This window comes from Vanessa cardui, chromosome 14 (genome assembly GCF_905220365.1).
Source record: "Vanessa cardui chromosome 14, ilVanCard2.1, whole genome shotgun sequence".
NCBI lineage: Eukaryota > Metazoa > Arthropoda > Insecta > Lepidoptera > Nymphalidae > Vanessa > Vanessa cardui.
In genome coordinates, this window is record NC_061136.1 from 4,800,472 (window position 1) to 4,815,809 (window position 15,338).

The 15,338-nt window shown below is 32.1% G+C and overlaps 1 protein-coding gene and 1 non-coding gene across 2 annotated transcripts; both read right to left on the reverse strand.

The window, feature by feature from the left end:
- Positions 1-770: 770 nt before the first annotated feature.
- Positions 771-14,695, reverse strand: LOC124535285 (tektin-2-like). Its single transcript, XM_047111457.1, has 7 exons — positions 14,558-14,695; positions 10,972-11,096; positions 8,307-8,523; positions 6,838-7,052; positions 6,159-6,381; positions 5,435-5,658; positions 771-994 (listed from the first exon to the last, which is right to left on the reverse strand). Exons 1-7 carry the CDS (start codon positions 14,636-14,638, stop codon positions 802-804), a joined length of 1,278 nt encoding a protein of 425 aa, XP_046967413.1. The 5' UTR covers positions 14,639-14,695; the 3' UTR covers positions 771-801.
- Positions 6,689-6,761, reverse strand: Trnar-acg. Its single transcript has one exon. It is a non-coding gene; the product is annotated as a tRNA-Arg (tRNA).
- Positions 14,696-15,338: the final 643 nt, after the last annotated feature.

The following is a 15,338-nucleotide window of genomic DNA, read 5'->3' on the forward strand; positions in this document are numbered from 1 at the left end:
AAAGTAAAACTATTGAGTTAGTGTTCACGGCAAGATTTACTTAAAAGTAATTCGAAAGAGTAGAGATTAGGCTTTGAAGGAAAGAGCAGAGTTATACAAGTCACTAGAAAATAAACTTTTAAATATTAAATTCAAATTCAAATTCAAATTCAAATAACTTTATTCAATATGGAAGCATTACACTTTCTTATTGATGGTCAATTGAAACACTACCACCGGTTCGGAAAAGAAAATACCCTGACCTGAGAAGAACCGGCGAAAGAAACTCAGCGGGTTTTTTTTTTTTTATTTGTCTCATATATTATTTAAACAATTTAATATGAGATGAAATAGCCAGGAGGCGATCGTTTCATTCCCAAGGTGTGCTATCGATCATAAACTCATTAATTGTATAGTAACCTTTTGCACACAAGCGTTCCTTAATAATTTTCTTAAATTTGGCAACAGAGGCATTTTGAACGCTTTCTGGGATCCTGTTGTAAAACCGTATACATTGCCCCACAAAGGAGTTACTGACTCTACGTAGTCGAGTAACAGGAGTAACAAGTTTGTGTTTGTTCCTTGTACCAATGCTATGAGTATCACATTTTCTCATGAAATCATTAATATTTTTTCGTACATACATAATAAAAAACAACACCAAAATTTAAAGACATGTAGTTTAATATATCATCATGTAATTTTTGTACACAATCAAAATTCAATTGAAAGAATAACAAATAACAATTTCATTTGAAATAAAAATCTTGAAAAAAAAAAAAAAACGATCCAATAGAAAATATAGACATCAAAAAACTTCATTCAATTAACATCGACTGGAACTTCGTCCTTCATACTCGCCAGGATCAGATTCTTGTCAGTTCCTTGTGGTCGTTTGGGCTCCAAGGCCGCCCTCATTTCAAGGGCCTGCGTGTCCGTCTCAAGAGATTGTTCCTTATCATTGAGATCTATCGCTATCTTGATAGACGCTGCCTCCAGGGCGTTGTACGTTGCCCTGAATATAAAAATCGTATCTTAATATAATAGAGTCGATTACAAAGAGATATATTGTACTTTAATATTTTTCTCATGGAAACTCCAACGTAAAAATTATTACATCATTTTTATTTACGTAACTATTTGAATTTATAATACAAAATTACTTTAATGAATATTCGGCGAATTGAAATTTAGAACGTTTTCATGTAATCTAAATAATACAAATTAACAATAGATTTAATACAATTTACAAAATCATATCATCAATCATCAATAATCGCTGTATCGTACATATTATCAATCAATCAATCAGAAGGAAAAATAATTTAAAAAAAAAACAAACAACCTATAGCTAATTTTTTTGAACATAATCTTAATTTTAAACAATAATTCAAATTGTAATCAAATTTTGAGCAATCACAAACAACCTTTAATTTCAGATATGACAAACACATAAATAAACAGAGAACCACAATTATAAATAAACGATCTTACTGCTAAGTAGTGAAAGTACCGACACTCTTACCGACCGACGACTGATGACAAAGTGACTAGCAGTCTATCGAGCGGTCGTTTTTATACGAGTCGTAAGGTACGCCAACTACCCGCAATAAGTTCGATTTTAACGAAAATGAATAAAATAAAATAAAACAATTAATCCGCACTATCACCGCCCAGCGTCGATGGATACTTTCCATTGCTGTCCAGGTTTGAATTGTTGAGTGAACAATGTAACTAAAGGTGCAAGGGATAAACTATGTTATTCTACAACTTTGGTCCTGGTTTTGTGCGTGTTTGTATTTAATAAAAAAAAAATATAGTTGTATCTTAAATTAGTCCTTATTACATCAACAGTCTAACAGTGAAAGCCCCGTAAAAATTAGCAGCAAATCAGCCGTTCCAGAGATTAGCCGGAACAAACAGACAGACAGATACACAAAATTGAAAAACGATGTTCTTTGGCATATGTATAGATGACAACGTTATTAGCATTAAGTGGTTTATATATGTACGAATGTGATCGCTTAGAATTAGCTTGCACTTTTGCTCATCGAGAGACTGATGAATACCCAACAAAAATAAAAAATAAAACATCTCTATTTAGATATAATAAATATTTACCAACTATTACGTAAGAGTCGATCCCAATTTGCTCACAAACAAATATTTCAATCCACTATTCGTATAAAGAAATGTCAAAGCGCCTCAACATTTGTTGACACGGCTAGAAATTGCTATCTGATCTATAGACGTATTGGTTTTCGCGTCAACTCTTAGACCCCAGGAGCGTGGATCGTTTCTATAACTATAATATATACTATTTCACTCATAAAGAACTCGACAGTCTCAAAGGCGGGACCGGATTTATGAAAAATAAAATCACAAATCGGTTTTATTATAAGAAAAGGCAGGTACATGGTTCAACTGATAAGGTTTCTTTCCTTCAGATATTCGTCGCTCTTTCCAATGATCAGCAACATACCAACATAGGCAAGCACCGCTGATTCTTGTGCTTAATTTGTCTTTATAATTCATCTCGTGCTCAGCGGTGAAGGAAAACATCGTGAGGAAACCTGCATGTGACAAATTTCATAGAAATTCTGCCACATGTGTATTCCACCAACCCGCATTGGAACAGCGTGGTGGAATATGTTCCGAACCTTCTCCTTAAAGGGAGAGGAGGCCTTTAGCCCAGCAGTGGGAATTTACAGGCTGTTGTTTTTGTTGTATACCAACATAAAGTATTGCTCTTGGTCGGTAAAACAACTCAAACTACAAAACAGACAACTAATTATCCATCTATATTTACAAAACGATCACAGTTCTTTTTTTGATTGCGCTTCAGGCAAATTCGTTGTATATTTAGACTGTAAATATGTATCATTACATTCATCGTATTTTCGAGTTTTTTGACTACATATTATCCCACAACGTGTGGCGGGGTCTGCTAATAAGTTTACGAATATATACTTGTTTTCATCATATCTCAATATTTACTTATAATTCTATTTGGTGGTATTTTTTCGATTTTCTATCAACGAATACATAGTCGTCTGATGTGTTAGTAAATGTGGAATTATATTTTTACTGAAAGAACATAATGAGTTGACAGAAAAAAATATCCGGTCGAAATTTTATATCTATTCGGTCGTTGAATGTTATATATTATATTTATTAGATATATATATCACAAGGAAAAATGTTTATAACAATCAATACATGATTAACACAATATGAGTACCATAAGAATAAGAAAACCTTCGTCAGTTTTCAAATTCATTCCTTTATCAAGTCTTAAGCTCTTAGTACCTTTTGAATCTAAACATCAAATCATTGCGACGCAATATGTCATTCTCGATCGATAAAGCAGATTATCGCTCACACTGACCACACGAAAATAGATCTTAAGGTGACGAACCTTTTCTTACCCCGCTTGTACATTGAAACATATTTTTCTCGTCTTGTCGAATTAATTAAATATAAGCTCAGCCATTTTCCATTTTCACTATAAGGTAAAACTTACTAAGATCAATACATTCCAAACGTATGTACCACCGAACACATATACGTTAATCATAGTATTTCGGTGAAACGTAACGTTACGCCGCCAGGAGTGCAATTGTAAAACATTTTTTTAAATAATTATTATTTATACGTTACTAAGCTATATACAGCTAAGCTATATGAAATGAAACGTTCCAGAGATTAGCTGGAACAAACAGACAGACACACAAAAATTGAAAAAATACCTTATTTTGGTATACGAGTATATACCAAAATATATATATAATAGTATGAAGAGGTTATTTTAATATACAAGCAGACATTCTTATTTTATTATATATGCAGTTACAGACTACGAAATGTCGGAGCCGTCTGTACAAAAAACACAAATGGTTACATAAGAACAGTCAGCTTTAGCTTTACCATAGAGTTTTTTCGTGCTATACAAACTGCACCAGTCAAAGCAAAAACGCGCTCAAGAATCTGCAGTCGACAGATTCGTAAAAAATAGGTGCCATTTAAAACGCCGCAAAATTACATGAATACCGAAAAGACTTTTATTAAAGGTCATGAGATTTAGTTAATTGCTACAAACAACGAGTAAACTATGTGCAAATAAAAGTCGACTACACTTGAAACAGACTCCTTTGGCTCGAGGCTCTGGACATGTTCCAAAAAGGACAATACGAGCATTTCATTAGGAAAATAAGTGCAAAGCTCTCAGAATCTATGTTGCTACATAACTTTGTACCCTCGGGGCGAACATATATTAAACACAGGACTCATTGGTTAATTTTCTAGTCAGATTATCTACAATTGTAACATGCTTATACCAATGTAAATTTTAATACTTGAAAAAAAAAATGGATTTCAACGATATTTTGAATTTTCCTTTCTTGTAATACTTGTAAACTATTATTATATTCTTAGTATTTGCAATGATGTCTCAACGTACAAACTAAACATAATATTATTGGATCGACTATTGTAGATTCATGGTCTCATCCTCTAATACACAAACTAAGCCATTATCAACCCAACAAAGACTGAAGATAGAATATATTGTCAACTAAAAATCCATCAAATACCATATAAAGATATTCGCTTTTGTTCATTTAATTTGTAAATCTTAGTCAAATGTTCATCGATCAGATTATAAAAGCTTTTCTCAAATTAACGCTGAAAGCTTCACAAAGTCGGCAACTATTCACAAATTTAGATTGGAGACTACGTTAGTACGAAATTTCAGTTTTGGATTAACTAACCGGTGGTTGGTGGAACACTTAAGTGTTAAACAACAAATACAAGCGATCAGTTTTTAACAGTTATGACAGTTCCTTATTGAGTACAGGAATTTGACGCAAAAAAGATATTTAATCTTGAAACAGGTTAAGAATTAATTATAAATGTAAAAAAAAATCGTCAAAATTATAATTTTATATAAAAATGTTTTTTCCTCTATATGCAACATATTTACATCATACACTCTAAATGTTTCTATTCCGATCGATACTATTTTGAAATAAATGAAATGTTTGCTTTTAATAGCTACTATAGACGTTACAGTATATAGGTACAATTTGCTAAATTAATTTCATTTTTATCTCCTCAAATTTTGTACGTAAAAACATTTATCGATTATTGTAAACGTAACTATTAAATAATATATTCTTTTGGAAAATTATACCGCATCACTCCGCAGAGGAACAACGTTAGATTAAGTAATTAAGACTACCGTCAAATCAATTTCTTGTATCGTATTATTATCCCTCACCCCTATTATTTTAACCTACTCTTTAAAATAACAGCTCGAAAATCCACGGAAAATATTATCGATTCGGTTTATATATAGTTCGTGCAACTTGCAATTGGAATGTTACACGGAAAAAATGTGAAGCCTTGTTGTATTTAACGGGAAAAGACTTAGAATAGATACAATTTCTGAGCTTACTTGGCGCAATCCTGTTTCTCTTGTAGCTGGCGTATCGTCTCCCTCAAGTTTCGGACTTCTTCCTTCAATCCAACGTCCGCTTCATCGGATGCAAGTTCTATACCCGGTCGGTAACCTCGAGTCTCTAATCGGGTTTCGGCAACCTTTAATGCGTTAACTTTATCCGCAAACTGTTCGCCAATTGTTTTCAATTCGCTCGCAAGCTTGTCCATATTTTCTTCCATCTAGTGACATATTCCAATTTTTTGAATTGGTTTAACATACATCTATACAGTTCGTATTGTTTGAATTCAAATCTTAGAATAATAGAGTCGGTTCGACAAAAGGTATGAGAATGTATGGGGAATGTATATTTGGGGAATGCCATTCCATTTATGATTGTATTGTAAGCTACACCCAAATCAAGTAAAGGGTTTTCAATCGTCGATGGTAAATACAATTTAATGTAAGGATTTGTGATTCTACTATAAAAAGCAAAATGTTTACTTTTTACTTCAGAGTAAAATCATTTTACAATGAGAGCTATATCTGAATAAGGCTATAAATATCGATTCAAAAATCAGCATACAATTCACACGACTATCGTAGTAACAGAGCTCATCAATAATTTCAATTAGCGTTAAATCAATAATGGTTGTACATCAAATAGAATATAACAATATTCGATTTGACAATTTACCAACGTATTGTAATTTGAAATTGATCACTGATAACTATTTAATACCTTCATTTTCTGCCATTGTAATTCATTACGCGCCCTTTGCGTGTCGTATATGCGTCTTCGCATCATGTAGTTAGTTACGTCTGTCTGTGCACGTAACGCGTTCCTCGCTCGACCGCGGGCCACAAACAGCATCTCCCGTAGACGCAGCGTGTCTTGCAGTTCATCTATCGCCATCTTCTTTGTTGCTTCGCATTTGCTTAACCATTGATCGTATGTTATCATTCTGCAAATAGATTATTATCATTAATACTTCTAATTGAGATCATATATAAAATATACATATGTATGTTTGTTAAGTTGTAAAAGAAAGCTTAAATTAAAATTTGCATTGAAACATCATTAAATGAATATATGTTTATTTACCGATGTTCCATAAATACCCCTATATATAAATTTTGATATCCTGTAAGACTCAAATATTTTATGTAACTATATTTTGATACATTTGCTTGAGCCTAAACCAATAATTTAAAAAAAAATACTGGACAAGAATAATAATATATCACTGTTATTCACAAAATTTAATACTTCGACCCTGCCAGGATTCGAACCTGGAATCTTCTGATCCGTAGTCAGACGCGTTATCCATTGCGCCACAGGGCCATATGTACTAACGCTTCAAAATAGACATGCTAATCCACAAAATAATATCTTAACAAAATAAAATATAATATCATACCGACTCGGAGTTTTAAGCGAATCAGTTTTATAAGTAATGTTGGCGCAGTCCTTATCCAAGCTCAGCATATCTTTATCAATTAGTAAGGCTTCGTTTTTATCATTCAGATCTAGTTGTAGTTTGAACTTGACTACTTCTAATTTATTAATCTTCTCCCAAGCTGACTGACATCGATCGATGAGCATTTTTTTGTTGCTCTCCGTAACACATAGCTCCTACAAAGATATAATATGAGTAAGTGCATCACAAAATATTCATAAAATATTATACGTAGGTAGTCATACAAAATATAAGAAATATATATTTTTTATAAAAGCAATATGAACTATATCTAGTTTCATTATAGTACAAAATTGACTTGTGGAATGTAAAGTAAGTAAAGTAACAGCCTGTACATTTCCCACTGCTGAGATAAGGCCTCCTCTTCCATTAAGGAGAGGGTTTGGAACATATTCCACCACGCTGTTCCAATGCGGGTTGGTGGAATGCACATGTGGCAGAATTTCGATGAAATTAGACACATGCAGGTTTCCTCGTGATGTTTTCCTTCACCGCCGAGCACGAGATGAATTATAAACTCAAATTAAGCACATATATAATAGTGGTGCTTGCCTTGGATTGAACCCGCAATTATCGGTTTAGATGCACGCGTTCTAACTACTGGGCCATCTCAGCTCGTGGAATGGTTTGGTTTTATTCAATTTTTTTTAAGGTAGTATAGTCATCACTCCATATTAATTCAGGAACATATTGTACCTGAAGTTTTACTGGCCCACATACCCTTAAACTGGAACACAAAAATAGTGTAGCGATAGAATATCCGGTGATTGGAACATACCCATGTAGGCTTACATAAATCCGTATCACCAAGTTTATTTTATTACCAAGATATATGTAGTTCGTTTATTAATCAATGATATTAATACATATAATTACGTAATATAATATTACTAATTCCAGGGACGGCGTACGTGTCCCACTCTTTTTCTTTCTTATATAATAATTTTATCTTTTTTATATTCAATCCCACTTTTTCTTAACACGCTTAGGGCGATGATTTTTAACTAACTTCCTGATGAGTTAGGGACTTGGGAAATTTGATTGTAGCTCATAATTGAATGACGAGGCAAGACAATTTCGTTTGAATTTTATTTTTTTATTAAAATCCAAAGACTGCTCCATTGATGTAGTTCAACTTCTTATTGCTATAACTATTTGCTGTTTAAAACCGTGAGACAACTATTGGTGGTAGTGTATAGTCCAAGTCCGTCTGGGTAGGTACCGCCCATTCATCATATATTCCACTTAGTATCGTTATGTTTCACATTGAAAGGCGAGTGAGCCAGTGTAAATTGAGGCACAAGGGACATATCATTAGTTATGGTCGGTGGCGCAATGGATATATAAGGTATGGCTGATATTTCTTAGGTACTAATGTTTATGGCCCGTATATATATTACTAAACTTACCTTTTTCAATTCAGTATCAGCTAAGTCATATGTCAATTCGGAGCTCCTTCTCCCATCTCTATTGGACAGACATTCAGAACACACGAGCAGTGGCATGTTCAGTTGTTCTAGCTCCCTTTCGGTTGAAGCCTTCTCCTCTTTCAACGCACTCATTTCTCTATCTAAACGTTCCAGCAGCTCTTGAAGAGTTGATTTCCACTGTTCTATTTCGTAGACCCTGTATAAATTGTTTTATAACTTTAGGTTATGTATATTCTGAGATTTCTTTACAATAGCGTTCAAGCAAACGAAATTCGGAAATTCCATTAAAAAATGATACAAATCTTGATAAGCACAAAATACTATACCAAATTGGTCTTCGTTCTCAAGAGACGGTCATGAATAAGTACAATATATATATATTTAGGATTACCATTATGCCATGACAAACAAATGACTAAATAATACGATCTTAATAAAACGAATATAAAATTTATATCGCACATGCTCCTCCTTACACTTCGCATTACTTGATGAATACGGGTCTAACATAAAAACTTATATTAAAGGACAAGCATAAAACAACACTATTTCTCCTTATTAAAATGTATATATCACAAATAATAATTAATTTGAACAAAATACCAAATACGTAACTTTTTTAGTCAAATCATTTAGCCAAGATCATAAGTTATAACTATGATAGTTTCTCATAATATAATTGCAAATCTATATGTATAAATTGCCCCATTTTTGTCACTTGAGTTGTTTAATTATGAAATATATCGATGCTTTGTTTTTATTATTGTACATTTTTAACTCCAAATAGGAAGTTGCCATCATTGGCATAACTATAACCATACATATATTTTGCCAAGTGGTTATCGCCGCCTATATTGTTATTCAGAACGATCCACGTGTAAATCAGTACAAAAACAAGAATAAAATTGATACACATTTGAACACAAGAAGGCTTTTACAAGCACTTTTGTGTTGTCATTATACAAATCATATTAAGTGAAGTAATCACCGGTTCAGAATGTAGATTCTACCGAGAAAAACCGGCAAGAAATCCAATAGTATACACGTTTTAGTAGTATAGTAGGTATACTCTTTTTCAATAATTAAAATGCAAAGATATTATGTTAGTCAATTATATATATTGCATTTAATAAGACATATATACTTATAATATGATGAGATGGCGCAGTGGTAAGAACGCGTGCATCTTAACCGGTGACTTCGAGTTCAAACCCAGGCAAGCACCACAATATATATATATATATATGCTTAATTGTGTTTATAATTCATCTCGTGCTCGGCGGTGAAGGAAAACATCGTGAGAAAACCTGCATGTGCAATTTCATCAAAATTCTGCCACATGTGCATTCCACCAACCTGCTTTGGAACAGCGTGGAATATGTGCCAAGCCTTTTCCTCAAAAGGAGAGGAGGCCTTAGCCCAGCAGTGGGAAATTTACAGGATGTTACTTTACTTTTTACTTTTTTAATATAGAAACGGATTTCTTGCAATGGAATTATTTATTGACTTTAATGTTGAAAAATTTTATTAAATGAATATTTTTTCAGTCGTTAAATCAATTTCAGATTTCATAATAATAAAATTGATTTATATAAAAATAAATATTTATATATGAATTCGAATTGAATTTAAAACGAATTGAATGAAACGCTTAAATAAAACCACATATCACTATTTTATATGTCATTCCACTTGTAAGAAATTGCTCCCCTACAGCTGGGTAAAAGCTTTTTATACTTAGTAAAGGTTTAGTAGCATTTAGTGAAATCGTCCCCAGCGTACAATACGCTCGTTTAAGACAATTCCGTATCGTAATACCGACGGTAAACTCAGTACTATTTTCACTGTCAAAGATCACTTGATTCGATTTTCACTAAGAAAATATATTTTAATTAATATATCAATTACTTTAAAAGAAGAAATTACTTTAAGTATATTAAAGAATTAATATAATAATAATAATAATAATTAATTTAGAGAACAGGAATACAAGTTAATTTGAATTTATTTTTAATATTAATAAACATAAATATTCATAATCTATAGATTTTTGACGACAATTCTACAGAATCATTTATAATAGTTCCATAAATGGCACAGCATTTACAACAGAGGCCTTTGTAATATTATATTTAATCGGCTTTTCTCTTCTGGCAAAATAGATATTTTATTTTATTTACTTTATTTATTTTAAGGCAATCGAACAACATCAAAGTTCTAAAGCGGCTCATAAATGTCCCATCGTTGAAGAATCTCCTCTTTAAGTCGAGTAGCGTAGGAGTGAGTTCGAATCACTAGTAAACGCTCCAAAGTGTATTGGTGTAAAGATACTTGGCAAAATATCAAGAGATTCATGCAAATTTCCTTACGATGTTTTCGTTCACAGCTCAGAATGAGACCGATATCAAAGACATGAAACCTTATACGAAATACTATTTTATTAAACACATGATAGTTTACTTTTAATTCCAATTTATTTCTGCGATCTTAGCATGAAGATCCACGATTTACACTTGGGCATCAAGGCCCAAGTTTGTAGTATAAAATCTTATTTGAATTACTCAAGCAAGATCTGATCTAATAATAGATAAAAGAACAAAGAAAAGAAAAATAAAGCTTATCGTATTAAGTTTAGTTTAATTACCTTGCTCGAAGACGATTGTTGTTGTGGTAACTATCCCATTGCGTTTTAATCCTAGTTTCATTGCGGAGTTGATGAGCACTGTGGCGTAGATCAAAGGCGTCAGCTCGTCTAGTGTCCGCAGTAACCTATTTAACGGAAAAACTTTTTCAGATTGATGACCGAAGAACGGTTTGCTTTCTTTGTTTCTAGAAGTACACGGTTCGTTTTGTAAAACGTTCGAAATTTCAAAAAATGTATAGTGATGCGCTATTTGAATATATGAATACTCAAACACAAGTTCTCCAATCAATAAAAGCGTAATATGAATGCCAATAGGATCATTTCAACTTTTCATTGAAAACAAACTTCGTTCGAATGAATATTTACGACGAAGCGTCTAACTTTGAATAAAAATCACCGTTTCTTTTCAGAGACAAAAGTTTAAGAATTCGGAATGAGATACACTTAGAGCGATTTATAAGTAGTGCTTTGTCTAGACTCTAGACTGATACAGTATGGAGAAATAAAAAAACTGACTGTATATACCGACCAATAGCTAATAATTTTTAAGTCAATAAGTAGAATGAATAGTCCTGAATAGTCATGAATAAATGGAAAATACCACAAATATTAATATTATGGAAATTAAATTTAACACAGTAATATCGTAATTTTATTTTATGTCTTTATCGGAAGGTAACTGCCGTAACTGCCATAAAAATAAAATTTTACGTTACCTTCCTTAAATTGTAAAAAGCCGAAATAAACAAATTGATTCAAACACTTATGTAACGATCCTTAAAACAAAAGATGCTAAATCTGCTCAAATACTCCTCAACAAACAAAACCGTTACTCAAGGCCTCAAGATACGTCAAAAATTACCCAAGGACTTAAGAGCGATATTATACAAAGTGAAAATTGAGGAACTCGTGAATTCCTCGTCAAATCTTCCTCAAAAAGGCTTACTAGGCAATTTAGCATTACGGTGAACAGGTAAAACTTTTCTAATTTGCCAGCAAACCAGACCACCCTTAAAATTATTAAGGGAGAATCGACAAAATGTTACCTAAAGCATAATTGTGGTGTTATGTACTGAGATGTACCCTAATAAAGTTAACTTCGGTTCTTCAAAGGTAGACAGTAATTTGTTTCTCGCTTTGAAACCCAGCCACGCTTGTTAATAAAACATTAAGGTTTTATTATTAGGTTATATTATGAGATACGACCTGTTATAAAGGAGATTTGAATAAATACTCAAAGGTTTCTATTTAACTTTACTCGAAATGAAAAGTAGCCGTGGTTCAAGTAAAAATTTTATTTACTTAACGAAATAGGTACTCCATTTTAATATTATAAATTAATTTTCCTGTAGCTATTTATTGTAAGATTATCAAATGTGCCTGTATAGTACCATATGTAGGTTTATAAAGGTTGTGTGTCTAATTATTTTTACCTAAAACTTTAATATTCCCTATATTTTACGAGACAGATATAAAAAAAAAACATCTTACTAAAATTCATGTTTTGTCAAACCAGAGATATAGTGTACAGAATATATATCCAGGTCCAATTTTGTCACATTTTTGACCGTGTAAGCAAGCTTCTACATTGATCAATGATTCGACTTTAACTATCAACATATGTATATGAAGTTTAGTTCATTAGTCAACGTTAACGGTAAATGTAATTTTTATAATATAATATTAATTTGACCCCCTGATGATAATCTTTGGTAGTAATGGTTATCTTTGTACATAGATACTGGTCATACTGTAACACATCCAGGGGATATCTAAGATGACATGAGATATGACAGAAATACAAAGCATTGCTATTTGGGAACACATTAACCGGAATGTGGTAGAGAAATAACCCGTTAAGGACAACTGACATTTTTTTTAATGATAGAAGTCTTTGATAGGTCACATGATCGAAAATTGACAAAAGAAAGTCGCTATGAAATTGTTTAATTGGAAACCAAATGCCCTTTTTATTATGAATGTAATCTCACTGAACAATGTATCACCACTGTTAAAATTAACATTTGTCATTCTTTGTTTCTTAGAACAAAAGTGTTTGATTTAATACATTGAGTAAAACTATACTCTGTTTATATTTGCACCTTTTAAAGACTGCTCGTTTAAGAATACTTTTCCATTTTCTTTATTCAAAGGAATACAACAGTCAAAAATAAATCGCAAAAAGTCCGAGCATAGAAGTAAATATTACTTGGAAGCAACTATTTTTATCCTATCGGGGATGGTAGAAAGAGCCTCTCGTAAAAAAGAAGTTCTAACTCTCCGAACATTGCTTTTTGAGTACGATACAAGAGCTGTTTGTAGTTTCAAAGTGCATTTACGTCAGTATCTTTTCCCCTGCAACAGTAATAGTTGTACCGAAACTTGCGTACTTGTAAGCACTGTTATAGATTTTTCCAACAATTCCAAATACATCATCTACAAATACAACGCTTCTTATATTTTTAGAAAACAGACCAACATCACAAATTATTTTACGTATTGATCATTCAAAATATATTAATGACTATATTTTTATGCACGGAAAGTGAAAAAGACAGTGGTATTTTTATTTTAGGAGAGTAATATATTGCATACTTGTATAACAATATTATAATTTTGTTATATTATCAATATCGCCATTGGAAAGAAAAAAAGGCGAAAGCGCCAAAACGATGATTTTGGGAAAAAGGGTTTAATATTATTTAGCTAAAACTCATTTTCCTATGTATCCTCAAAATAAAAATATCTTCTTGAATAAATTTTAACAACATCGGTCAATTTCAAAGTCAATACTAAAAACTACGAGTTTACAGACGAACGGAAATGTATCACTACTAATTTTCCAACGCCGGGCTGCTATTGAGAATGTCTTGATACAAAACTCAATGAAATTACAAAAAGCGACGATAGGGAATTTTGCCAAGATTCAAGTCCCAGAGCGAATTAAAAATGGACATTTCCATTTCGTAATATTAGAATGGATTATATCTAAGTTAATATCAGATTAAAATGATAACGCTCCAGGCGTGAGCGTTGAACAACTGATTAGAATTTTTTAAGCGCATTTTAATTAATAATATTAGAACGATATAATCTGTTTTATATACAGTAACTAACCTATCAGTGAAGCGACTGGTAATTTATTTATTAATTATCAATATATAAATTTATTTTATTAATTTATTTTCGGGAACCAAACAGCACAATAGAACAGTAATATGAAAAAATAATACTTACACCAATCAATCCACTGATATCTATTACAAATCAGAAGCAATAAATCATAAAGACTAGAGTAGTCCATAAAGAATAAAACATTTTAGTGATTTAAAATTTAAGGCATGAAACTAGTTGAAAAAATGACTTGAAAATGGTGATGATGATGATTAAGAGATTCTTTTTAAATCAAAATCTATTTCATTCAATATAGTTTTACTTTTACTAAAAGCGAAGAGGCGAGACAAGGGTTTATGTGTATCCTTTGCTTCGACATTGTTAGTATAGTCATGCTAAACGATCGGTAACATAGAAAACTAACGTTCACGATGGCTTTAGTCTAAGCTGGCTATAAAATAAAGTAAATCACCTGCAAGCCGTATAGTCGAGCATCCCAATCCGGCAGACTTAAATGCGGTAATGGCTTCTCGAACGTTACTACGGACTGCATCCTGATAATTTATTATTATTCCAATATTTGGATAATTTCTATACTATTGGTAGCGATGTCAAATTGAAGTATGGGCTGGTAATGTTGACGCTTTGTAACGCGTGGTGTTCTTATTTCGATTTTCATACGTATGGCTGGTTCGTTTATTGCAAGGAGTTTTTAGTTTTGAATAATTGTTTTAACAAATATGTATTTTTTATATTTATGTATATTTAATTATATATTATTGTTATAAATGGTTTATAATACATCACGGTGTGTATTATAGGCGATGAACCATACCCTATGGAATAAATATATATATTTTTAAATGTAGTTAAATCAGGTAGATAGAGAACGTGAATTATTAACTAAAAATTCTGGATAACTGCCAAGCACAAATTATTCATTATTTGCTTATCGGTCAAGGAAAATATAGTCAAGGAATTTGTACCATGTATATTCACCAATCCGCATTAGGGTGTGGTAGACTCTAAACCCCTGGGAGACTTTAACTGGTTGTCACTTTTTACGAAACATTTAATATGCCTGGTAATATAAAATATTTTACGTGTACTTCCAAATTTAAAAAAAAAAGTGTTCGAAATATGTAATTCGCATCAGATGGAAATTTTGTACCTATCATTCGCGTACGTTGCTGCAAACTTTACATGTTTGTGTAAGAATTAACCGCATCGTACACGCCCTGTTTACCAAATAC